General features: G+C 48.7%; 1 protein-coding gene across 4 annotated transcripts in view; it reads left to right on the top strand.

Moving 5' to 3' along the window:
- Positions 1-27,035, top strand: part of LOC102991696 (disintegrin and metalloproteinase domain-containing protein 12) — a 698,539-nt gene that overhangs the window by 212,227 nt on the left and 459,277 nt on the right. For 2 of the 4 annotated variants that reach the window (XM_024121215.2, XM_024121216.1), the window contains 3 exons: positions 4,648-4,938; positions 8,020-8,204; positions 10,322-10,499. In XM_024121215.2, the coding sequence (XP_023976983.1) occupies positions 4,648-4,938; positions 8,020-8,204; positions 10,322-10,499 (654 nt within the window). The remainder of the gene's footprint in view (positions 1-4,647; positions 4,939-8,019; positions 8,205-10,321; positions 10,500-27,035) is intronic. The other 2 variants (XM_024121217.2, XM_055081255.1) reach the window with 2 other exon arrangements.

The following is a 27,035-nucleotide window of genomic DNA, read 5'->3' as shown; positions in this document are numbered from 1 at the left end:
GCAACGGGAGGGGCCGCAGCAGAGGGAGGCCCGCGTACCCCCCCAAAAAAAAAAAAAAAAGGTGGTGATGGGTGAAGGGAAATCTGGGGCCCCTCAGGGTAGCGGCAAATAACATCAGATTTTTAGGAGAGCCTGAGACCCACTGTAGTTGCATTTAGAAACTGGTATTTTTATCGAGGACCCAGAAATATCAACACAAGCTTCAGTCACTGTTATTTCTAAGACAGTCTGTTGTAAGATGGTCTAGCGTTTGAGGGGAGAAAATATAACTCCCCGAAACATTAACATGTGGGAGAAAATGTGGCCTTGGATTCAAGGAAGGCTGCTTTGCTTGGAAACATCTCTTTGGTTGATTGGCTGGTGTTAGAAGGCGGGAAGGTGTATGGAGCTGAGACCCAAACCCTAAGAGAAGATCTTTCTAGAGAACTGGTTTCAGTTTTGACACCAAAACACCTGTAACAAATCTAAACTAACTTGGAGATAAATGACTCTAAAATGTGTTCCCTATGTTAATTTACCTGCCTTGGGCTGTTAAGGGTCCCCATGCAGCCATGCTCTCTGGGACTGTGTGTGACTTTTATGCTTTTCTCGCTCATCCTTTGCGATTCCACTGACAGAGTCTGGCGACTGTGCCGGTCCGCTCCTTAGCAACCGCCCTCCGCTTGCTCGTTTCTTATCGTGAGCCCGAAATGTGTGACAGTGTGGGGCTCGTCTGAGAACACGAAAGATTATGTATCACCTCAATATTTGGAAAGAAGCAGCAAAGTATCTTTTTCTATCACGTTGGCTCATTATGACACTTTCTGGCCCGTGGAGGCACATTGTCTTGAGGCCCGGGCAGCTTTTTCTCATTTTGTACTAAGGATCTGCGTGCGCTGGTGGTGCCCTTGCCTGGCCCAGATTCAAGTCTCTTCTTGGCTGGTCTTGATGCTGTGTCGTCGGTGAGGTCTCCATTCTCCCCTCCCTGCCCTGCACTTGGGGTAGCTCAGGGCCCACATTTCAGCACAGAGAAGCGCCCTGCCGGGACTTAGCCGTGAGGTCTGCAGTTGGACGTGGTGAGGTCGGGAGCAGAAAATCAAGCACAGCCCACTGCCCTGATTATACTGCTACCTGCCAGCCCTGCCTGACGCCCTGACTGTGGTCAGCCCCTCGCTTTCAGGACTCATTCACGGCTCACCACTATCTTCCCCGGAATCACATCCCATCAAGTCTCAGGGAAGCGATGGCCCTGAGATGCTGAACTCTCTTCTCCTGAAAGCTTTTCTCCTAATGGATACAGTGATGTCTTTACCTTAAAACAGCTGGCTTTGTGCTTGCTATTCAGATTTTCGGTATTGAAAATATATTGTTTGTGGATCCTTACATAGGTGGGAACATTATAGACAAAAGCAGTGAGTCAGGCAACACAAAATTTAGGCACGTGGTTCTGTCTGGGTGAGGATGATCCAGAAGGGTCTCAGATAGGAAAGCTGAAGCCCAAGAAAAGTTCTGCTTCTTAATCTAGGAGGGTCATAGGTGCTCTAATATCTTTAATTACAAATATAATACCTTTCACAACAAAAAATGAGCTTTAGAGGAGCACAGACAAGCACCGTGTAATGGTCCAAGGAGCTCGTCTCTGAGTCAAAGATGAGAGTTTAATAGAGGGAATTCATGACTGTCGGGCAGATCTTTTGGTTGGTTTTGGTTTACGTCCTAGAGCCTAGCTCAGCTCTGAGTAGGTGAGTTTGCTGGAGCTAGTTGAGTAGCTTAGCTGGTGAGTAGTTGAGCTATAGAATGTCAACCCGGTGGGTATCGCGTTTTAGAGAAGGGAATGGGGGTTGTGGCTGTTTAAAGGAAACCTGCGGGACCCCAGCCCCTCCAGGCATCAGCCTCAGGAATCAGGCTCTGAGTTTCAGTCCAAGAAATAGAAACCTCTGCTAGAGGCTGCTGAGTGATTCAGCTTCTCCTAAGACGAGCAGAGCCTGTGCAGGTGACGGGTCTTCACGGGAGTGATGTAGTTTAAAATCTGGGCCATGAATAGAGAACTCTACGTACAACCGGCATGCAGAGTGTGTGGGGGAAAAAACGACCATGTTGCCTGGCAAAGGCTCAGCCTGGGATCATTTCACGGCTGATGATCATACTTTTCAGAATCCACAAAAAGCCCTGATCAGTAAGTTGTCAGGCAAGTTTTTCTTTGACTGCATGTTTTTCTTTTCCCCAGTTCACCAACTACATTCTACTTTGGAGGATTTGTTTTAACTCTTTCAAGTCACAGTTGGAACATCTGACTTGCGTAGAATCATTCATGCAAGAATTTACATTAAACCAGATAGAAAGTTGGATAATTAATAAATAGGTAGGTAAATAGGTAGCAGATAGATAGTTAGCTCTCCATGAGTCTATAAATAATCCATTTATTTGAAGAGTCTAATGTCAGGATGGAACTAGTAGATTGGGACTGCATCACTGATAATTACTTTGGTGTTTGATTCTTTAAAAGAACCTCTAATAAAAGGAAGCAACGGAGAAAGGAAGAACTATTTTAGGACTTTTTTTGCTTATGCTATTTTATACTTAAACAGAATTGACAGTTTTTGAAATACATGGTTGGAAAGATTTTTCTGTACAAATGAGCAAAGCCCAACTTTTCCATAGGAGGCCATATCCCTCTCCAAATGGTAAGGTCTGTAACAGCCACCATTTGGGGGTACTTTCACGTACAGGCGAAGGGACCCGGGGGGTACTTTACCTTCATTTTGTTTGTTTGTGGGAATAGGAATGCTGGGTCCACCCTCTTGTTGGCCCTCCTGCCTCAGGTCCCACAGCCAGGACGCCCAGCGAGGGGACCGTCTGTGTTCCATCTCTTCCCACTACCCTGCCGGCCTCACCACGCTCAGCCTATCCTCACCGGCTGGGATGCCAGGACTCAGGGACAGAGAGGCTGGAAGGAATTGCAGACAACTGCATTTTAAGAGGAGTCACCCCCCTAATCAGTGCCTGGTAGTCATGGGCTCATTTCCTTTTTGTGTATAAGACATCTCAGAAAATATGATGAGAATCTTCCAAGAATCTCGATTATTCCAGTGGTTCCCAGGACCCTTTTCCTGCCCCCCCCCCCACCGTACGCAGGAGGTCTGCATGCGTTCCACCGGCAGCCATGCCTGTCTCCCCTTAGGTGGCCTCAGCATAGGGAGGAGACGACATCTGGTCAAGAGTCACTGCCTTGTTTAAAGTGAATAACTTTTTTTTTTTTTTTTTGCGGTACGCGGGCCTCTCACCGCTGTGGCCCCTCCCGCCGCGGAGCACAGGCTCCGGACGCGCAGGCCCAGCGGCCGTGGCTCACGGGCCCAGCCGCTCCGCGGCACGTGGGATCCTCCCGAACCGGGGCACGAACCCGCGTCCCCTGCATCCGCAGGCGGACCCCAAACCACTGCGCCACCAGGGAAGCCCAAAGTGAATAACTTTGAAAACCTTATAGAGTATTCCAAAAGAAAAAGAAAGGAAAAGCAAAGAGTACAAAACAGGCAACGAGTGAAAAGAAAGTCTCTCTCCCGCCCCCAGTTCCGGGTCCTGAGATGCCCTCTCCCAAGACAATCCAGTTCCCAGGGTCTTTGGGGTCCTGCCAAAGCTGTTCTGAGCAGATAAGCACTGACTGGGAAAGCAGATCTGGCACACTGTCCACACTCTGTTCACTTGATGATGTATGTTAGAGATGATTCCTCCTCTACCCAGGAGCATGTGCCTTATTCTTTTCCACTGCTGCAAAGCACGGAAGTGCTGCAATTTATTTAACAGTCTCCTGCTGATGAGCGTAAGGTGGTTTCCAGACCTTTGATATTACAATGTGGCAACAAGCAACACGCTGTACACCTTTTAGACCCACTGCTTTATCAGAGGTGAGCACAGACAACTGATAAATTACATCCTGCATCTGCACTTGCCATAGGACGTAACCCGGCATCATTGTTTCTGGAACGATAATGATAATGAACATTTATTAAATGTTTACTATGTATCAGGTACTGTGCTAAACACCTTAGCTGGATCATTATTTTGTTATAGTATTACCTTGATTTTAACATTTAGTATGTATATTAATAATATGCTTACATTGTTTATCATATAAAATATGATTATATACATTCCATAAATATATTGCTTATTATTTAAATACATAAATTTATTACAAAAATAAATATATTAAAATTAAATATATAATATTTAATATTATTACCTTGTTATAGTATTATCTCAATTTTATAGATGAGGCCAGATAGCATGTAAGTGGTGCAGGGGGGATTTGAACCCAAGGTATCTTCCCCCAGAGTCAATTGTGCTAAACCACCCATTCAATTATCTACCGTCTGGCAGGTCTTTTGAGCTCCGAAGGGTAGCAGGGAGCACGGTCTCTTCCGAGCCACGTGCATGAGAGCAGTGCATATAGAGGGGCTCCCGAGTGAACCCCGGGGACGTCTGGCCAGAACCGGTGACCACATGTCGTTGCTGGGTGAGCACGTGCACGTCGGTATCAATGGCGCCTGTCCCCTGGAGGCAGCGCTGCAGCCCATCTGCCTGTCTCTGGGAGAGCGTGGTGTGCAGAAGTCAGTACGTTAGACGTGGGATCATCAGATGTTTTGAGCACAGTTCTCATTTTATTTTTAGTAGAACCCAAAGTATTTTCTGGAAGCAGCGAGAAGCAACAAGAAGGAGCACGTGTGACTGTGTCTGCTCCCCCAGTGGAACAGAAGCTGCTTAAAGATCCCCTTCCTGATGGGTCTAGCTCTCCAAGCAACAGCTGTCAGTCTAGTGACCTCTCTGAACCCGCAGAGAGTCAACGGCAAAGCCTCCCGAAACTCAGCATCCCTTTACCTGGGTCCCTTTGCCCCTTCCAAGATTTATGCACATCTCTGCAGGAAGACCGTGGTGTTCAGATAGAAAGAGAGTTCCTGGAAGGTAAGGAGCGAGGGAGGTAGGGTTGAGATGATTCTTCCTTGATCTTCATAGGGAACACGGTGCAGGGTCTTCCTGGGCCCTGGTTCGCTTGAGCTTCCCTTATGAATCTGCCTTTTCTCCAACTGTACAAGCAGAGAAGGAAGCAGGACCAGCAGGTTTAAATAGTGGGCAAGTTCTACCTCCCAAGCAGCGAGAAGACAGCACTGCCTGGGTCAGGAAATCCCAGCCCTACTGTGCACAAGGCCAGCATTGCCTGAAGCTGAGAAGAAGGCCACTCCCAGGTGCCCCGCAGGTTCTCGGGCCTCGTTAGGGAACGTTTGAGATCTGGGGTGGCTGCCCTGAAGGCAGCAGGTGCGCCAGGCTGACGGTGGTCCTCAGGAACTGACTGGCCCGGATAATGGCCGGGGAGTGGAGACCCCACGTGTGCCAGGCGCTTAACAAACAGGGTGCATTGACCTCACAGTGCCTTTAAGATAGGTCCCCATCTCGGCCTCTCACAGAATTCAAACCAGGCCATCATTTCTCTAAAGGCCAAGTGGCTGACCCCTACTAATATTGCAGTGACCATTGATATATTAAAAAAACATAGGAATAAAATAGAAAAAAGATCTGTGGTGCCCAGTTATAACAGAGGAAAATTTAGATTTCCTATCACTCTAAACATTTTCCCAAAGAGCTTTTTGGATGAGGACAGAAAGGAAAAGATTATAGAGCTTTGGATTATAAAAGTTAAAATATGTATGGTAATTGATAAAAACATTTTTTCTTGAAACCCAAGTGAATCTCTAGCTCATTATTCATCAATACATGAAAGGAGCATGTATTGAATACCCACTGTATACCATCAAAGAAGCATTTATTAAACACCTACTGTGTGCCAGGCACTGTGCACGGTGCTCCCTGCCCTCCAGGTGCTCTCAGTCCAGTGCCAGAGACATCAGGGTTGTAACTGTGCCTGTGGTGAACCATCAGGAAGCTGAGGACGGCCCCAGATGCTGCAAGGAGGGGCTGGACAGAGACATCTTCCTCAAGGAAATGACTTTGAGAAAGAACTTGAAAGCTGATTAGAGGTTTAAAAATCAGACCCTAAGGTGAAGAGCATTGCAGGCTGAGGGAAAAGCACACACAAAGCAAAGAAAGAGCATGGCTGATTTGGGGTCCAGGGGACCGGAGTGCAGGGGTGGAGGGGAGGCTAGCCTGAATCCAAGGTCCCGTGGGTCAAGTTGGAAGGTCCGTATAAATCCACTAAGAGAGTCTGGACTGAAGCCTGGGCCAAGCCCTTGAAGGGGAAGAGACCTAATTAGGTTTGCTCTGAAGGTGATTGTCTCCTGGACAATGTGGAGGCCGATGGGAGAGGGCCAGGCAGGGAGGCTGAGACTGGCTAGAGATGAGAACAGACCGTGCCACCGGGGAGGACTGGCCACAGTAGTAGAGACTTTGAAGATAATGGACAAAGCTTTGTCGTGAGCATTGGAGAATATGAGTGTGTCAGGACTGCCCTTGCATCGCCGGATCTGTGCTGGGGAAGGATGGGAGGAAACCGTGGCTTCCCTGAGTGTAGGGTGAGCTAGAATAAAGGTTCACAAGAGATGGAAACAGTACCACGGAAAGTGTAATTAGCTCTAGCCGGAGGGGGTTGGGGGACAGATATCTGGGTTAGTGGTTAGGCCTGAAGCAGGGATGGGGGAGCAACAGGGAAATCTCCAGAAAAAAACTGGAACAAATGCTTAGAAGAACAAGGAGAAGGATTTGCGAACCTCTAAGCAGCATGTTGTTGGTAGAGCGTCAAAATTGGTAGCTGGAGGGCAACACCCACCCTGAACGAGCCATGAGAAGTCTGCTCTCCTTGTAGGGCTTGTAGGTAGAAGGGAACATTGATGGATCTGGGGTGGAGACAGGACAGCTGGTCCAGACCACAGAGGATCTGGGCGTGAATGGCGGAGGTTATAATGGGGGGTCAGTTAAGAGATTCATGGGACCGTGGAGATGCGTCCTGTGGCCACCTCTCCACTCCCAACAGAGCTAGCTGCTCCTGGGCACCTGGGCTGGCAGCGTGGAGAGAGGCATGGTGAGTATGACGCGGTCCAGCCCTCGAGGGAGTCACAGGCCTGTGGGGTTAAAGCATCCTGTGACGGGCCCACCGATGCCGCTGAGTATGTGACGTGTGCTCCACGGCAGGTACACAGAGGAGGCAGGAGGGGGCGTTTTCCTGAAAAGCTCAGGCTCAGCCTAGAGGTAGGAGGTCACTGGGCGGGCACCAGAGGGGCTTCGTGGAGATGGGAAGGCGTGCGCACGAGCAGTTAGGGGACCACCAGTGAGTCTCAGAACCGGAGAGGGTTGGTAAGGCTGTGGTTAGGGCTCGTGTGGTGAGGGGCGTCGGGGCGCCCGGACGGGAAGAGTGGGCTGGGACAGACACTGTGTTCCGGGTGGAGCAGTTGGTCACTAGGTGGTAAGTGAATACGTATCAATCGCCCACTTTCACCACCCCAAAGGCAACGCTGCCCGAAATGCTGCGGCATCAACCCATCCTCTGGCCTCCTCCACCAAAAGGAGTGTCAGAGTGGCCTCGGGATGGGGCCCAATCCCGCGCTGAGACAGAGAGCGTTCCAATTATGAATATAAAGCCGGGGCTAGTCTCTGGTGGATTAAGGGGAGGGATGGATAATTGAACACCGTTCCTCTGTCTTACATCATTAGCGTAGCAAACGTAAGATAAATTAGTACATGGTCCCCAAACAACCCAACTGAGTAATTGCACAGGACACACTTAATAGGAAGAGCGCAGAACAGAAAACGTTTCTTTGCATCGGGAGCAAAGGCATTTTGAACGTCAGAAGCCAAGGGAATACCTCCTCGGCGTCATTAGCCCGTCTCAAGGTCTGGCTGCCTACAAACATGCCTCCCCGTGACCAGGGCAGCCGGGGGTCTGTGAGGAGGCGTGACCTCGTGGGTTTAACGAGGCCCATTAATAACCCACTGGTGTTTCTATTTGCAAAATTGCCTCCCGTGTCTAATGGCGTTGAGGAACCAGGAGAAAATCACTCGGTGCTCTCTAAATGGAATTCGAATCTTCTCTCCCAGGAGATTACACGTGCTGTGACTTGGTTGTTAAGATAAAGGAATGCAAGAAGAGCGAGCAGCCCACCACGCCCGAACCCGAGCCAGCGCCCACCGAGCCAGAAAGCCCCCAGGGACCAGAGACCCACGACCTGCCGGAAGACTGTTCCAAGAGCCAGCCAATGCCCGCAAGCTCCTTGACCTTGCAGGTAAGGCCTTCCGTGCATCCTGGCGTGATTCCCGCCAAGGGGAGACTCTTCCCGGGGGAGCCGGTGGGCACATGACCTCACTTCTGCTTCTGAGACTGGAGACCTGACTCAGCTTCCTGGTGGCTCTGTGACTCTGGGCAGGTCCCCTAACCTCTCTGGGCCTCTGTTCCACCACGTGAGTGAGGAGGTGACGATGTCTACTCCACCGGGCTAGGATGGGGATCGCATAACATCAGCAGTGACCGTGACTGGAGCAGTGACAGCATTTGTTGAGAACTTTCTGGTACCCAGACGTGGAGGGGGTCACTTCACGGGCGTCAGGGCCTTGCGTCCTCATGGCACCCCCGTGAGGCAGGAGTCCGTACAACCCTATCTTCAGATAAGAACTTAAGCCTTTGAAAGATTAAGGAAGTCCCAAAGTCATGGCCTTGAGTTCAGGGATATGGATGCTCTCATTTTGTGTCTTTCCCCAATTGTAGACGTAATCCGTACACATTTTTTAAAGTTCCAAAAATACATAGGGGTAAAGATTAGAAGGACAAACGATCCGGAGAGAGCCAGCTACGCCTGCTGGGAGACACAGGGTGCGTGGTCAGCAGCCCCGCTGATGTGCAGCGGGGCTCCACTTGCCGGCCCTGCACCCCCGCCCCCCACGTGGTCCCAGCGGGAGAGACTCGTGTGCTCCCAAAGCAGCTTGAGCCCCCATCCTCCGGGCGGGCAGCCGGGGCAGCAGCCGCGCCTGGGCCCGTAGGCCGTCCCCAGGGGCCGCCTCTCCGGGCCCCGGTGACTCGTGCCTGGGACCTGGGGCTGGCACCTTGGAGGCCAACTGGCCGAGAGACTCCTTTCCTGGCACGGCAGCTAGGGGCGCGAACGCGACACGGATGGAGCCCACGTCGCCCTCCCCCTGGAAGCTCTGAGCTCCCCGAGGGCTGGGAGAGGAATGAGGCGGAGGACATCTACACTATGGCAGCACCTCCAGAGGGCCTGTGCTGAGCACCTGCTAGTTGCAGAGCTGGGGCAGTGGCTGTAAGGGACGCGATGTGGAGGAGACAGGGCACCTGCCATCCGGGAGCTCACAGCCTAGCGCGACAATACATGTGCGTGAATCACTCGCACGGGGTGGTCCGTGAAGTGCCACTATGCTCGGGCTGAACAGGGAGACCTAGCAGGTTACTGGGAGAACCGAGACTTGAGCCGATGGGTGTAGCTGGGGGTGGTACTCCAGGCAGGGGATCACCTTGAACAGCGGTTTGTAAGGACTATCAGGTGAAGCCAGAGAAAGGCAGGGTGGGAAAAGCATGGGACGCCCACAGCTGAGGGTCGCCAGGCGATGCACTAAATGACGACGAGCCTCAGTTTTTGCCTCTGTCAAATGGGGATAAATGTATCTGCCTTCCGGAATCAACGCGGGGATTCTCAGGCAACCAATACACGTAAAGCATTGAGCTTAGTGTCCAGCACAGAGCAGAGTGCGTCAGTGGTGGTTATTCCTTTTCAGTAAATCTGTGCTGGGGGCTTCGTCCATGCACGGAGTGGTGGATGCAGTGAGAGATGAGGCCGAAGAGGAAATACGGGAACTCTGACCTCCCCTACGGAGCTTGCAGAACCATTCTGCAATGGCAGAGCTCTCCTGCCAGCTCTTTCTTCCTGGGAGGAGAAGCTGTTTCCGTTAGCTATGATTACTGTTTCTCCTGAAAAGACACATGCTTCATGCTGGGGGGATGATCTGGTTCTGTGCTTCTTGAGGCATCCAGCTCCCTGCAGAAGCAGCTGCCTCGGAACACCTCCATTCCTCTCCCACCTGTGTCGCTTTGGAATATGGAATTTAGGGCATTCAGATTTTGGAAATGGATTAATTGACAGGTAGGAGAAAGGACGGGTGGAGGTGTGCCTTTGCACTCACAATTTGATGCTGGTAACTATCAGTCGTGCTGCAGTGGGGCCCTTGGTGCTGACTGAGACCTATGTTACCGACGTGTCTGTTGCCATCTTTCCATGCGGTGTTGGGAGAAAACTGGGATGTGCTCATGCATCAGCCTCTCGACCCAATCAGACAGATGTGTTGCCTTTCTGCATCATTTCTCTTAAAAAGAAAATGCTTTCCTGGCTCCTCTTAGGAGGCCCTGGAAGTCCGCAAACCTCAGTTCATTTCTCGCTCGCAAGAACGTCTGAAGAAGCTAGAACACATGGTACAGCAGAGAAAAGCCCAGCGGAAGGAGAGCCTGGGCCCGAAGCAGAGTCTCCTTCCTGTCCGCGCCAATAAGAAGCAGTTCACCGTTCCCCACCCTCTTAGCGGTAAGCTTACAGGTGGCTCGGGAGGGCTGGCGAGACTGCCGGATCCTGGGGCTGCGACCTTCCCCCAGGCCGGTGGTCCAAATGGTGTCCCTGCCATATGCAGGACTCATGTTCGCCCACGTACCCAAACCTCAGGGTCATACAGCCTGCCCTGGAAGCCAGCCCGTCTTGAGAGATCATATACGGGCACTGAACTCAGCAGAGATAACTTGGGACACAAATTTACCATTTTAGCTGGGAAAGTAGCAGCCCAGGGTAGCCGGCTCACATTCTTGTCTCCTTAACAGATATTTGCAAGAGGTGCCCTTTGCCCTTGATAGATTGCCAAACAGGTCTCAGGGTGAGAGGTTGACTTCAGTTTGTCTATATCAACATTCATCGTCTTGAAACCCCTTTCCTGCCGTGAGCTCAGAGAAGGGATGGCCAGCTTTCCGAGCGCTGGGAGGCCGGTGTCGCACTGAGCCTACAAGGGCAGCACTCGTTGACTCACTGGAGAAGGCTTTATCAGGACCCTTTTCTGGGCCAGGCCCCATGCTGGGAGCTGGGGAGAGTGCAGTGAGCAAGGCTGGCCTCCGTCCTTTCTTCGTGGAGCTTATAAACAGACTATTAAACCAGCGAGAATAACAAGAAGAGACAAGGGCACAGATGGGGACATGGGAGCATATTCTGATGGCCTGCCAACTCAAATTTTAAAATCTGGAGGCCTGGGGAAACCTCTGTTTTATTTCTTTGGATAGAGGAACAAGATCTTTCTTCCTAGGAAAATGTTCTGGCCCCCAGGAGGTGAAATCATGGGCCTAATTCTGAATAAAAGTCCTCTGGGGAAATAACCATATTCAATAAAATGCAGCTTAGCAAATATTACCAAGATCTTACCGAGGGGATGGGGGACAGAGGGGTTGGAATAGGCTTCCTGTTAACCACGGGCAGGCTAGGTCCCCCGCAGCCGCCCGCAGTTCTGCTGCGGGAGTCGTCCAAGAGCCCAGAAAGGGCAAACTTGAACGCATCCTTCTCGTGGTGAAGGATTTAGTAGTACACCTGCTGCTCAGCTCCAGTAACACTTTCCAGGATGCTAAGAAAAGGAAATCAACAAAATACATGTGCAAAGACTTTCCCTGCTTGCAAATGTGTCTCTCGTCGGCTTTGGAAGCCGATTGGCAGATAGAGACTATTTGGGTGTGTTCTCCGGCGGCTCCTTAGTTTCTGGCTCAACAGAGAGCAATCTGGGTTCGGGTACAGATTTCTCAGGTTGCCGTGAGGCACCAAGTGTCAGTTACAACCGGGGGTCCCCCCAGGGCCTTCAGTGTCCAGGCTTGTTCTGGGGAGGGCTGCCAGGGTGCCCATGGTGTGTGGGCCACTTGGCCTCAATGTTCTTGAAGATCCTGCTTGAGGAAAATGGTTAGATAAACAAATGTGTTGTCAACAAATAGAAAACAGTGTCACGTTAGAGCTCATCATACGTATACACAAAAAATGGTGTCTAAGAGTCTTCCTTTTCTGTCAGCTCCCATCACTTTGTGTAGGAAAAAATGGAGACGCATGGACATTTGGGAACTTGTTATGCATGGGGCCATTCCTGCACGTCCCCTGGGCCAGCTGCCTTCTGGCTGTGCCATACCGTGGGCCTCAGTGTTCTGGAATATCATCATCTCAGATATCAGAGGGAAGCTGCCTTGGTCATCTGTATCCACTTCCTAGGGCTGCTGTAAGAAATGACCCTAGACTGGGTGGCTAAAGTAACAGAACTAGATTCTCTCATAGTCTGGAGGCCAGAAGTCCAAAATCCAGGTGTCCACAGGATTGATTCCTTCCTGAAGCTCAGAGGAAGAATCCATCCTATGCCCCTCTCCTCGCTCCGGTAGCTTCTGGCAGCTTCTGGCATTCCTTGGCATTGCTTGGCTTAGAGATGCGTCGTTCTGACCCCCGCCTCCGTCTCCCTTGTGTCTGTGTGTCTTTGTGTCCAAATTTCCTCCTCTTATAAGGGCACCGGTCATTGGAGTAGGGTCCACCCTCATCCAGTATGACCTCATTTTAACTTGCATACATCTGCAAAGACCCTATTTCCAAAGCAAGTCACAGATGCAAGGGAGGGGGCTTGAACATATCTTTTAGGGGAGACAGTTCTATCCACTCCATCATCCAGTGGTGATGTTTGGCCCCAAACAGAGATTATCCTTACACGTTCACGTTCCTTTGAATGAAAATCTTAAAATCGTGTATAATGATAAAAGGTGATCAGACCCAGTCGATAGTCTTAAATAACTGAGGCACCTTTTTATTACCCAAATTCCGAGACGGTCCTGATGACTAGAATGCTCTGGGCAGGCTTCAGCGCAGGATTTTATGGCCGTTCTTCCGATCCCCATGGTATTTATGGTTGATGAGAGGTTTACTCTCGTGTTTGTTTGTGTTAGGTCGGCTCAGTCAGACAACTTCTGAAACGAGAGCCTTGTGCGAGCTCTGGACAAGCGCAGGGCTTGCTTAAGGCTCCATTAATCGAGTCTGCAGTACACATCTTGTCTTCAGCCTGTCTGCTGGCAAGATGATAAAAGCGAGATGCAGATGTTTTTCTTACACGCTAAATTAGTTAATAAATCATATTCGTGAATGAGCTCCGGCTACAGTGTCAAGACATCTGTTAGAGGGAAGACTCGGATTGCTTTCCGAGCTGAGATAGCTGCCTCTGATCAGGGACCGCCTGGCACAGACCTGAGAGGTTCGGGTGGGACCCCCGGCAGCTGACAAACACCCACTTGCGGAGGGGCTGCCGGCGAAGCGTGCACCTGATATCCAGGACAATTACAGCGAGGGCCAGAGGGCCAGCTCCGCTTCCTGTTGGCTGATGAATCCTGAGCAGCCTCTAAGGCACAGGGGCAGTGACACACGTGTGCGGACACGCGTGTGCATGCTCACGTGTGTGAGTGTTCAGTTGGCTCCCTGTGTGGAGATGGGGGATTTTCAGGACCAGCTGGGACCAGAGCAAGTCTGGGAGGCAGCGTTATAAAGGTCCTGCCTACAGCCCCAACCTGTCTTAATAACTCATCTTCTGTAGCTTGAGTCCCCAAAGCCAACAAATGCCTGGCCTCTTTCCTTGTCCAGGAGCCACCTGAGCCACCTGGGCTTGGCTCCAGCAGTGACACAAGGCACATCTTCTTAGCAAACCCTTAGCAAACCCTTCTTGAGATCCTTAGCAAACCCTTCTCGAGATCCCACTGTGTGCCAGCCACAGCCCCCGGTCTCAGGGACCTCCCCACCTCTTGGGGAAAGCACACAGGAAAAGAGGCAATGACCTTGGAATTTGCTAAGTGCCGTGAAAGGGGGTTGCCATGGCAACCCACAGATGGTGGACTTGCTCCCACCTTGGGATATGGTCCTGATGGAGGAGACCTCGTACTGCATTAGCATGAGGAGAGACTATGAGGGTGAGTCGTGGGGCGGGGTGGGGAGGGTGGGATGTGCTGGGGGAGGATGTGGACGCACTGTAGGGAGCGGTCGCTGGGTGCTCAGTTCAGCTATGGCTGGACCGTAAAATGGGGGTGGGGAGCAGAGGGGGAGACGGAAACGCCGCAGAGGAGTCCAAGGGGCTACCAGGCATTGTATACGCTGCTTCTGGGTTTCTCTTTATTCTGCCGTCAAAGCTGAGGCTTCGTAGCTCCAGGCAAGATGTGATGAAGGCAGACTAGGGCAAGGCAGTGGAATGCTGAAGGGCAACAGATGCAGAGGTTCCTAGGTGATGGAATCGGTGGGACGTGGTGACTGCCGAGTCGTGGAGAGAAGATGAGCCTCGAGGAGGCTGGAGGAAGAGGGCGGGAGGCCGGCCTTTGTTCTCAGCGTCTGAGGTACTGACTCTCTAACTGTGGGGCTCTCTCTCCTTTCCCAGTCAGGGCTCCACCTGCCCGTGTCCCCTGAGTTACCTGGGGCATAGGTGGGGCTTCCCCCTAGTCTCTGCACAGCTCCTGGGGTCCCGGGGGGAGGGATTGGTCATGTTGAAAGGCTGACCGTAACGTGGAATTAGAGAGTTCCAGAATCAGTCATTGCTTCTGCCCGGCAGGATGCATTTGAGGGAATATGGGCTGAAAGCACATGGGAAGCATCAGGTACAGCACCCCCAGGTAGTAGGCAGTTTAGCACCTGCAGTTAGTAGGTGGTACAGCACCCGTAGGTAGGGGCTCAGTCAGTATCTCCTGGCGACCAGTCTGTGGCATTAACCTGCACTCACTGTGACTCCCCCAGCCGGGGCCGCGCCATCTTCAGCTTTTGAGCCTCCCTGGATTCCATGCTCGCCCTGCAGCCCAGACCCCTCCCAGCCTAACTTGCCCACCTGCCTCCCTTTCCCAGGTGGTCTCATTGGCTGTCCTTCTTTATCTCCGGGAACATTCACCATCAGTGCCCCCAAACCACCTGATAGAAGCCCTGTCTGTCCCTCTTCTTCTCTGCCCTGCAACATCCTGCCTAAGCCCCCTAGTCCATCTCAAGTCCAGCTTCTGTCTTAGTCTCTTACCCCCAAGGCTCTCTCCTGTGGCTCCTGTAATGCATGACCCGGGCTGCGTGGGGACTTCCACTTCTCAGTTGAGCACTTGGCTCACTGTGAGTCACTGCTGCTCCCTGTACCCAGTGCTGCAGCCAGTAGGGAAGCTGGGCAGTGCTCAAACACAGCTCGGCTTGCCTTGCCTCCGTCTCAGTTTGTGTCCCCTCTAATGGTTGGCGTGGTCCTCCTGGCTCTTCCAGATGGTCTTCTTGACCTGTGAGTATGTAGGAAACCCATCAGGAAGATGGCTTCAGGAAAACCCTTCTTCCAGCAAGCCCTCCCTGCCTACTCCCATCCAGTCTCCACCTCCCCACCTCTTCCACTGGAGCACTCCTGTCTCTTGTATCTCTCTGCGTGGTCTACCTTCTTACCTTTTCACTTTGGATTATAGCCATGTGAGTGTGCCAGAAAAATCTCCCTGGATTCTAAGTGCCAGTGGGCACACACCACACCAGGTCACTCTGGGAAAGCTGTGCTGCGTGTAGCAAAGCAGACTAACTTAATCTGAATTGCATTATCCATACTTCCCAAGGTGAGCCAAGCACAGCCAGTTAAATCACAGACCAGCAGAGGAGCGGAATTCTCCTGAAGGCACTGCAGAATTCCTTCTCCGGCTGATCTGCTTTCACTGATGATTTTTGGCTGGAGCAGGTATTAAAATTAATCTGCATTCTCTGAGCATGTAGCTAGAAAAGTGACCCAGCAGATATGAGATGGCTGGGGAAGTCACTGCAGTAATAAAAATGTGCTGTTCATCACGCAGCTAGCACTGGCCACACTGCCCCTGTTATTGCTGATCTGATCTCATGAATGTTTTTCCATCAATCTTCTGAATAAATATTTGGGCCTAGTTCTCCCAGTATTAGTCACAAAGGAATTTTAAATGCGCTTATCAGATAAAAGTCAATTGTTACTTCATCAGTCTGCAAAGAAAACAAGAAGCATGATTTAGCTAAAAGACTGTTTCCCTAATTCAAAGATATTTGCACGTACACTATTACTGGTGTCCTTCCCGGACCAGTGATAAAGGTTTTGTGTTGTGTCTTTTTCTAAGAAACGAGGGATAGAAAGATCACTTTATGTCTGTTGATTAGAAGTAGACCTATTTTATTCTAATTAAAATAATTAAACACAGAATTGTAGAATGGTAAGGAAAAATGTCTTTATGGGAACTCTCCCAATTGCCTGGATTTTATTTTCCAAATGATTTCCCTTTTATCCCACAGTGCAGCTCAGTAATAAACCTTGCAGTGACACTAAGGATATAAATCTACTTGGCAACCAGAATGAAAGTTTATTCATCATCTATAAATCACGGTATTTTGTGGTTCTCTAAATCAGCGGTCCCCAACCTTTCTGGCACCAGGGACTGGTTTCGTGGAAGGCAATTTTTCCACAGACTGGGGGGGTGGGGGGATGGTTTCAGGATGATCCAAGCGCGTTACATTTATTGTGCACTTTATTTCTATTATGATTACATTGTAATATATAATGAAATAATTATACAATCCACCATAATGCAGAATCAGTGGGAGCCCTGAGCTTGTTTTCCTGCAACTAGATGCTCCCACCTGGGGGTGATGGGAGACAGTGACACCCGAAGCATGTTGCTTGTGTCCAGTCTACTCCATAATGTGCAGCTTAATCGTCACTTGCCACTCACTGATAGGGTTTTGATGGGTCTGCAAGCGGTTGATTTATTACGGTCTCTGTGCGGTCAAACCTCTCCGCTAATGATCATCTGTATTTGCAGCCGCTCCCCTAGCATCACCGCCTCAGCTCCACCTCAGATCATCAGGCGTTAGATTCTCATAAGAAGCTCCCGACCTAGATCCCTCGCATGCGCGGTTCACAGCAGGGTTCGCGCCCCTGTGAGAATCTAATGCCGCCGCTGATCTGACAGGAGGCGGAGCTCAGGCCGTAATGCGAGTGATGGGGAGCGGCTGTAAATACAGATGAAGCTTCGCTCGATCGCCCGCCACTCACCTCCTGCGGTGCATCCCCGTTCCTAACAGGCCACGGACCGGTATCAGTCTGTGGCCTGGGGGTTGGGGACCCCTGCTCTAAATAATGCTGGGAAACCCTGGAATTGGAGCAGTGAACGTCACATCAACAGCTAGCCTTTCAGACATGTTCTAGATGTTGCTCTTTTATGGTGAAGTGCGATTTGAGCCATTGCTGCAGTTCCTTTATATGAGTGATTTAAACTTGCTATTCAACACACACACGTTCTTAGGAAAATGTGGCGAAAGTACACCAGATTTTATATACCAATATATATGAAGTCCTGTTCTGTAGCCACAAATAATAATTTGAAAACTGAGAACGAATTATAACTGTTAATATTCTGCAATTGTCACTTTTCTCCCCAGCATCCTTAAGCCTAGACTCTCCAAAATGCATTCCCGAGGGACACCAATCCCTTCAGATTGTTTTGTGTGCTGTATTCTCTGGGAGGCTTGCAATGCTCATGTATGTTAAGGGCACTGATAAGTTCTCTAAACTTCTTTGACCTTGGAATGCTTTTACCTGACTCTTGAGACTCCACTTTGGAAATACAGCTCTAGGAATGTTGGCTTATAAAAAATATCTACCATGTTTTGCTAAAGAAACCCCAACTGGAGTTTCAATCTGCCGTTTCCCGCAGAAATCTGGGACTGTGCGAAGGAGGTCTTATTCTCCTTATCTGAACCCCTTTGGTCGAGCAATTCCAGAAGGTGATGACTGAGGGCCCTGGGAACCTCTGGGCAGTTAGGGTTGTGGTGACAATTTCACAGTCTGTGGCCAGCTTGCCTCACTGGAAGCTTGTCCATTGGCAGGCCCTGGACCTGTCTCCATGTGGGCTCCCCTGGCATCTGTAACAATGCCATCATGCTGTCACCCAACACAGAGTCTAACGGAGAAAGAGGAGCCAGTCAAAATCCCTTTGGAGAGCACTTCACAAATGTCATAATGTGAAATAAGCTGGGAGGGTGGTGGTGTCCCTACCAAGAGGTGAGAAAATGGCTAGAGGAAGCAATAAACTGCCAGAGAACTAACTGTGTAACTAGGGCAGAGGCTTTCCTTCCCAGTGACACAGGCAGCTGAATCAGACTATGCCACTGGGGTCTCTGGGGCTGGTGATCTGATTGTCTGTCGCCACGGCAAAGAGAGGTTCTCCATACCCTCAGAATAGGGTTGCCAGATCCGTTAAATGAAAATATAGGATATGCTCAGTTAAATTTGCATTTCAGAGCATCAAAACATCTTTCAGCGTTAAGTATGTCCCAAATATTGCATGGGATATAACTTAGGCTAGGAAAAAATGTTTCATGGTTGACCTGAAATGCAAATTTAACTGGGCATCCTGTATTATATTTGGCAATCCTTCCTCAAATCCTGGAAACCCATGTAGGGACTTGGCTTCTTTCCTTATCACTCTCACCTCCTCTCAGTGCTCCGCAAACCTGAGCAAGCGTCGGAATCACTTACGGGGCTTGTGAACTCACGGCCCACTGGTCCAGCCCCAGAATTTCTGGTCCGGCTAAGCTGGGACGGAGCCAAGGACTTGCATGTGTACCAAGTTCCCAAGTAATGCTGAGGCTGCCGGTTCAGGGGAGGAAAGGGAAGCAGAAGCCACACAGGTGTTATTAGCGTTTATGTGAAAACATAAGCCTCACTTTGAGAACCACAACCATCTGTCTTCTGCAGAGAATAAACAGCCCGTTGGTTCCATCAGCAGCTCAGCTCTCGGGCCTCCTAGCTGTTCAGTTAAGTTGCTGAACGTCAAGCCCTCAGTTTGCCTGTCTATGAAGACGGAAGACCTGCTTCCATGGAGAGTGCTGCTCATTAGCCTTGTTCACGGCCCTGGCATCTCCATGGTTACAGTGCACTTTCATACGGACCATCCCACGAGACCTTCCAAGGACCTTTAAAGCAGATACTGCCCCCGCACCAAGCAGAGGAGGTACAGAAGGTCAGCGAGCTTGAGTGGCCTGTCCCGGGGCACAGAGCACAGAGCTGAGGCCTAGACTGACCCAGACCTGCAGACTCGGGTCCCAAATGGACACTTTTTTTTCATGGTATGGAGGGTCAGGCAGGCCAAAGGAAGCATCAAATGTACATCATAGGGACTTCCCTGGCGGCGCAGTGGTTAAGAATCCACCTGCCAATGCAGGGGACACGGGTTCGAGCCCTGGTCCGGGAAGATCCCGCATGCCGCGGAGCAACTAAGCCCGTGTGCCAGAACTACTGAGCCTGCGCTCTAGAGCCCGTGAGCCACAACTACTGAGCCCGCGTGCCACAACTACTGAAGCCCTTGTGCTCTAGGAGCCGTGCTCCACAACAAGAGAAGCCACCACGATGAGAGGCCCGCGCACCGCAACGAAGGGTAGACCCTGCTCACCGCAGCTAGAGAAAACCCGTGCACAGCAACGAAGACCCAATGCAGCCAAAACATTAATTAATTAAAAAAAAAAAGGTACATCACGAAAGCACGATGTTTAATGTACTAATGCTCGTATTATTTTCACGAAGCAGAAACAAACAGTGAATTTCCTGCCGTGTGTAGTGAGGTCACTAAGAACTGGGGTCGTTACATCTTAGAGTGTGGGTGAAGTTGTCCAGCTCCTTTGGTTTGCCTTTAAATTCACCAGTGTGCTCATTGTGGGAAATGGGGTACATTGCTTTGCTGGCCCCAGAAAAAGGCACGTTTTAGGCAACTGATGGGAGCCCTTGAGGAGGGTTCAGTTTGTGAGTGCCTGGTCTTGAGTAGGGATCTGGGTTAGTTTGTGAATCTCTGATGCTGTAGACAGTGGGGTGAGCTGAATATTCATGATACCAGCTTGTTCGGTGGCTCCTTGGGAAGAGAGTTGGCCAGGCAGAGAGCCAAGTAAAGTGAATCTAGAACCACAAAGGAGAAGACCCTGTGGGGCAGGGGGGAAAGCAGCTTGCGATGGAGCTCTTGGGTCCAAGAGAGAGAGTAGGGTGGCACCGGGGATTGTATTAAGTCTCCTTTGAAGCAGAGACGTTTGACTTGGGGATCTGGTTCCTCTAGGTGGAGGAGCTGAAGCCATGGTCCCTGGGCCTCATCTGCCCGTGTTGCATCAAGGATTCTACTATTACGAGGATCTGCAGGGAGGCTCGTGGGCTGCCAGTGTGCTTGGCAGACTGGCAAGCCCACGATCCTTCTCATCACCAGCCCCCTCACCCCAGGGTAGACCCTTTCTCAAATCCATCCTTTAGCTCCCAGCACCCTATCTGTTCACGGAAGCCCTGAAATGGTAATCCTGCTCTAAACCCAAGGATAAGTCTGTCTCTGCAGGAGCCAAGCTCTCTGCAGAGAGAACAATTCACTCATCTTAACCAGGAGCCTGTGGTCAATCTCATTTCTTGACCTGAGCGTGAAAAGAGAAATAGATCTCCCCACAGACCTCTGGTTTATTTTTCATTTCTTAATTTTGTATGCCTTTACCTGAAGGATCTGAGAGGCTTGTTGCCTTCCTGAACTGTGACATTAGTTATCTCTCTTTTGTGTCTGAATGGGAATTGAGCATTATTTTTATATAAATAAAATGTGCAGCCTCCACCGGCCTTCCGGGCCCCTAGAATGGGTTTTGCTCATCCACAAACTGTCATTCAGCATCCCACAGAAGGATAGAAGGGATTTCAGAAAAATGAAGACGTTTATCCAGCACAAGATTTTATCATCACAAGAGCATTTTGAAGGCAAACAACCTATGAGTCTTCAACTCGCTTTTCTACGGTGTAATGCACACCGTTTAATTTCTGGAGGGTTCCCTGGTCCAAGGCAGGCCCCTCGGCTGCTGCCCACGTCAGCAAATTGGAGGTCCCAGCGAGGTGAGCGGAATGGAAATGATGTGCAAGTAACTGGATGTAATTCCTGAAGACCATGATGTAATTTTTCCAGAGGCAGGAAGGCCAGCTGCTCACTGGCTTGGAAACTGACATAATGAACAGCCTCCTGACCTTAGAATACACAGGTATTGGGGCCCCTTTTCAGGAGAAGAATCCTCTCGAGATTTTCTTCCCTAAAACATTTCCCATTTCCATTCCTTTTGGGAGGCCCTGTCTTTCCTAGAAGATGCCGGCCAGTGTAGACTTGGCATCTACACTCCAAACTGGCTTGTTGGCTCCCGGCTGGATTCTCTCCCACAGGCGTCTCTTGGGTTTGGTGTTTTGAAGCTATAGGGGAAGCAAATTCTAAAAGACTCTTCAAAGTGCTCAGAGTGACTGCAGAAAATCAGCTTCTGCAAGGGCGCTGCACTAATAAATCCATTGGGAGCTTGATTATCATTTAGATTACTCGTTTAATAGGAAAAATGAAGCTTTGCAATCAGAGCTGTAGATAAGGACTCTGTGTGGAGGAAAATGAGCTCTGGCCTCATAAACAACCGATCATGCCGGTGTCCGGGGGATCCTTGCTACCTCCTGCTGACACTGTCAGCTAGCTGTCTGGATGTTGAGGCCCCCTGTCCCCATATGTGCATGCGTGTTTGCACATGTGTGAGGTGAGGGTTGTAATAAACACCCGTGTGTGTTTATAGAGGTTGATGGGATGTCAGGACTTGGCTTTTACTCACCTGCTGCCCGAGAACAGCCTCGGAAGCACCGGACTCTCGGCAGCTCGCTGTTTGCTAACCTGAATCAGGCTCAGTGTGTCTGACCTTGCCACACGAAATTAGCAACAGGCCAGTAGTTTGGATACAATGATAAGCCAGACACAAGAGACTCAGGTTTAAAAAAAAAAAAAGAAGAGTTTACCAGGAAGACAGAAATAGGCAATTTACCTTAGTAATTTGCTTGGGGGGGTGGGGAAAACCCCTGCTGTGTTTGAATGATAAAACAGGAGGTAAATACAACCGCCGTTCTTTCCTCTGTGTTAGTGAATTAGAACACGTGCGGCTTCAAGGAAAATCCAGAAAAGACCCATAAATTGTTCTCACCGGTCACTTTAATTTTATAAAGGTAGAATTTCCATTAAAAGGGAACTGATAGATGGGCTTTCACTGTATTTTTGAGCAAAGTGCGTGCAGGATGGTTTCCATCTCATGAAACGAGGTCCTGCTGTATGATTCCTTGAAGAACTGTCTCTTGCTGCAGGCTGGTCCCCATGGTCCTGCTGTGTTTCCACCTGGGCCACCCTCCTCCCAGCCCTCCTCCCACTGTTGGGACACCTCTTTCTTTTTCAAGATTCAGCTCAGCTGTCTCCTGCTGTGAAGTCTCCCCAGTCCCACCCCTTCCTTGGTGGACTGTGCACCCCCCATGAGCCCTCTCCCTGTGTAGACATCAGTCTTGGCACCTGAAGGCCTCGTGTATCTGCCTCTCACCCTGGGCCGTGAGCCCTTTGTCTTATTGATCTTTGAGTCTGCCGAGCCCCAAAGAGGTGAAAAACTTAACAGTGAAATGAAGGGTTGCTCCAACAAAAAGCCTGGTTTTCTTTCTTCCTCCCTCCCTCCCTCCCTCCCTCCCTTCCTTCCTCTCTTTCTCTCTCTCTCTCTCTTTCTCTCTTTCTCTTTCTTAAATTTATTTTATTCAAGTATAGTTAATTTACAATGTGTTAATTTCTGCTGTACAGCAAAGTGAGATATATATATGTGTGTGTATATATATATATATATACACACACACACACACACACACACATTCTTTTTCATATTCTTTTCCATTAAGGATTATCATAGGGTATTGAATATAGTTCCCTGTGCTCTACAGTAGGACCTTGTTGTTTATTCATTCTATATATAATAGTCTGCATCTGCTGACCCCAAACTCCCAATCCATCCCTCCCCCATAAAGCCTGGTTTTCTCTTCCACCTTCACAACTCTCTTGGCTCATGTTCGGTGAGTGTAGGTGAGTCCTGAGTCCTCCCACTTCCCAGCTGTGGTGAGCGCTGCTGTCATCTTTCACTTACCTGGCTGCAATGATCTGACCTATCTCCCTGCTGCCACGTTTGAATTTCCTCCACCCAGTTGATGCGTGTTCTGAACAGCTGCTGGGGTCGTCCTTTAAGAATTCAAATCAGGGGCTTCCCTGGTGGCGCAGTGGTTGAGAGTCCGCCTGCCGATGCAGGGGACACGGGTTCGCACCCCGGTCCGGGAGGATCCCACATGCTGCGGAGCGGCTGGGCCCGTGAGCCGTGGCCGCTGAGCCTGCGCGTCCGGAGCCTGTGCTCCGCAACGGGAGAGGCCACAACAGTGAGAGGCCCGCGTACCACCAAAAAAAAAAAAAAAAAAAAAAGAATTCAAATCAGATCCCCTGCTTAAAACCCCACGTGGTGATTCCCTCTTGTGAGAGCACTGGAATCACAACTAACTGCGGAACAATCATTGACAGGAAGACACTGGAATTCACCAAAAAACATACCCAACATCTAAAGACAAAGGAGAAGGCACAGTGAGATGGTAAGAGGGGCACAATCACAATAAAATCAAATCCCATAACCGCTGGGTGGGTGACTCACAAACTGGAGAGCACTTATACCACAGAAGTCCACCTACTAGAGTGAAGGATCTGAGCCCCACGTCAGGCTTCCCAACCTGGGGGTCTGGCAACAGGAGGAGGAATTCCTAGAGAATCAGACTTTGAAGGCTAGCGGGACTTGATTGCAGGACTTTGACATGACTGGGGGAAACAGAGACTCCACTCTTGGAGGACACACACAAAGTAGTGTGCACAGCAGGACCCAGGGGAAGGAGCAGTGACCCCATAGAAGACTGAACCAGACCTACGTGCTAGTGTTGCAGGGTTTCCTGCAGAGGCGGGGGGTGGCTCTGGCTCACCGTGAGGACAAGGACACTGGCAGCAGAAGTTCTGGGAAGTACTCCTTGGCGTGAGCCCTCCGGGAGTCCGCCATTAGCCCCACCAAAGAGCCCGGTAGGCTCCAGTGTTGGGTCACCTCAGGCCAAACAACCAACAGGGAGGGAACCCAGCCCCTCCCATGAGCAGACAAGTGGATTAAAGTTTTACTGAGCTCTGCCCACCACCAGTCCCTCCTTTCAGGAAACTTGCACAAGCCTCTTAGATAGCCTTATCCACCAGAGGGCAGATAGCAGAAGCAAGAAGAACTACAATTCTGCAGCCTGTGGAAGGAAAACCACATTCACAGAGACATAGGCAAAATGAAAAGGCAGAGGGCTATGTACCAGATGAAGGAACAAGTTAAACCCCAGAAAAACAACTAAATGAAGTGGAGATAGCAAACCTTCCAGAAAAAGAATTCAGAATAATGATAGTGAAGATGATCCAGGACCTCAGAAAAAGAATGGAGGCAAAGATTAAGAAGATGCAAGAAATGTTTAACAAAGACCTAGAAGAATTAAAGAACAAACACCTAGAAGAATTAAACAACAAACAGAGATGAACAATACAGTAACTGAAATGAAAAATACACTAAAAGGAATCAATAGCAGAGTAACTGAGGCAGAAGAACAGATAAGTGACCTGAAAAACAGAATGGTGGAATTCACTGTTTTGGAACAGAATAAAGAAAAAAGAATGAAAAGAAATGAAGACAGCCTAAGAGACCTCTGGGGCAACATTAAACGCAACAACATTCGCATTATAGGGGTCCCAGAAGGAGAAGAGAGAGAGAAAGGACCCGACAAACTATTTGAAAAGATTATAGTCGAAAACTTCCCTAACATGGGAAAGGAAATAGCCACACAAGTCCAGGAAGTGCAGAGAGTCCCAGGCAGGATAAACCCAAGGAGAAACACGCCGAGACACATAGTAATCAAATTGACAAAAATTAAAAGCAAAGAAAAATTATTGAAAGCAACAAGGGAAAAACGACAACGCACAAGAGAACTCCCATAATGTTAACAGCTGAATTCTCAGCAGAAACTCTACAAGCCAGAAGGGAGTGGCATGATATACTTAAAGTGATGAAAGGGAAGAACCTACAACCAAGATTACCCGGCAAGGATCTCATTCAGATTCAATGGAGAAATCAAAAGCTTTACAGACAAGCAAAAGCTAAGAGAATTCAGCACTACCAAACCAGCTCTATGACAAATGCTAAAGGAACTTCTCCAAGTGGGAAACACAAGAGAAGAAAAGGACCTACAAAAACAAACACATAACAATTAAGAACCAACATAGGAGCACCTCCATACATAAGGCAACTGCTAACAGCTATAAAAGAGGAAATCGACAGTAACAAAATAACAGTGGGGGACTTTAACACCTCACTTACACCACTGGACAGATCATCCAAACAGGAAATTAATAAGGAAACACAAGCTTTAAATGACACAATAGACCAGATAGATTTTATTGATATTTATAGGACTTTCCATGCAAAAACAGCAGATTACACTTTCTTCTCAAGTGCACACGGAACATTCTCCAGTATAGACTACATCTTGGGTCACAAATCAAGCCTCAGTAAATTTAAGAAAATTAAAATCGTATCAAGCATCTTTTCTGACCACAGTGCTATGAGATTAGAAATCAATTACAAGGAAGATAACATAAAAAACACAAATACTTGGAGACTAAACAATACGTTACTAAATAACCAAGAGATCACTGAAAAAATCAAAGAGGAAATCAAAAAATACCTAGAGACAAATGACAATGAAAACACGACAATCCAAAACCTATGGGATGCAGCAAAAGCAGTTCTAAGAGGGAAGTTTATAGCAATACAAGCCTACCTCAAGAGACAAGAAAAATCTCAAATAATCTAACCTTACACCTAAAGGACTAAAAAAAGAAAAACAAACAAAACTCAGTTAGTAGAATGAAAGAAATCATAAAGATCAGAGCAGAAATAAATAGGAACAAAGAAAACAGTAACAAAGATCAAGAAACCTAAAAGCTGGTTCTTTGAGAAGATAAACAAAATTGATAAACCATTAGCCAGACTCATCAAGAAAAAGAGGGAGAGGACTCAAATCAATAAAATTAGAAATGAAAATGGAGAAGTTACAACAGACACTGCAGAAATACAAAGCATCCTAAGAGACTACTACAAGCAACTCTATGCCAATAAAATGGATAACCTGGAAGAAATGGACAAATTCTTAGAAAGGTATAACCTTCCAAGACTGAACCAGGAAGAAATAGAAAATATGAACAGACCAATCACAAGTAATGAAATTGAAGCTGTGATTAAAAACCTTCCAACAAACAAAAGTCCAGGACCAGACGACTTCACAGGTGAATTCTGTCAAACATTTAGAGAAGAGCTAACACCCATCCTTCGCAAACTCTTCCCAAAAATTGCAGAGGAAGGAGAACTCCCAAACTCATTCTGTGAGGCTGCCATCACCCTGATACCAAAACCAGAGAAACATAGTACAAAAAAGAAAATTAAAGACCAATATTACTTATGAATATAGATGTAAAATTCCTCAACAAAATACTAGCAAACAGAATCCAACAACATGTTAAAAGGATCATACACCATGATCAAGTGGGATTTATCCTAGGGATGCAAGGATTCTTCAATATATGCAAATCAGCCAATGTGATACACCATATTGACAAATTTTAGAATAAAAACCGTATGATCATCTCAATAGATGCAGAAAAAGCTTTTGACAAAATTTGACACCGATTTATGATAAAAAAAAACTCTCCGGAAAGTAGGCATAGAGGGAACCTACCTCAGTATAATGAAGGCCATATATGACAACCCACAGCAAATATCATTCTCAATGGTGAAAAACTGAAACCATTTCCTTTAAGAAACAAGAAAAGGATGTCCACTCTTGCCACTATTATTCAACACAGTTTTGGTAGTCCTAGCTACGTCAATCAGAGAAGAAAAAGAAATAAAAGGAATACAAATTGCAAAAGAAGAAGTAAAATTGTCCCTCTTTGCAGATGACATGATACTATACATAGAGAATCCTAAAGATGCCACCAGAAAACTACTAGAGCTAATCAATGAATTTGGTAAAGTTGTGGGATACAAAATTAATGCACAGAAATCTCTTGCATTCCTATACACAAATGATGAAAAATCTGAAAGAGAAATTAAGGAAACTCCCATTTACCT

This window comes from Physeter macrocephalus, chromosome 20 (assembly GCF_002837175.3).
Source record: "Physeter macrocephalus isolate SW-GA chromosome 20, ASM283717v5, whole genome shotgun sequence".
NCBI classification, from domain to species: domain Eukaryota; kingdom Metazoa; phylum Chordata; class Mammalia; order Artiodactyla; family Physeteridae; genus Physeter; species Physeter macrocephalus.
The sequence above is the reverse complement of the archived record's forward strand: the minus strand, read 5'-3'. Positions and strand labels throughout refer to the sequence as shown.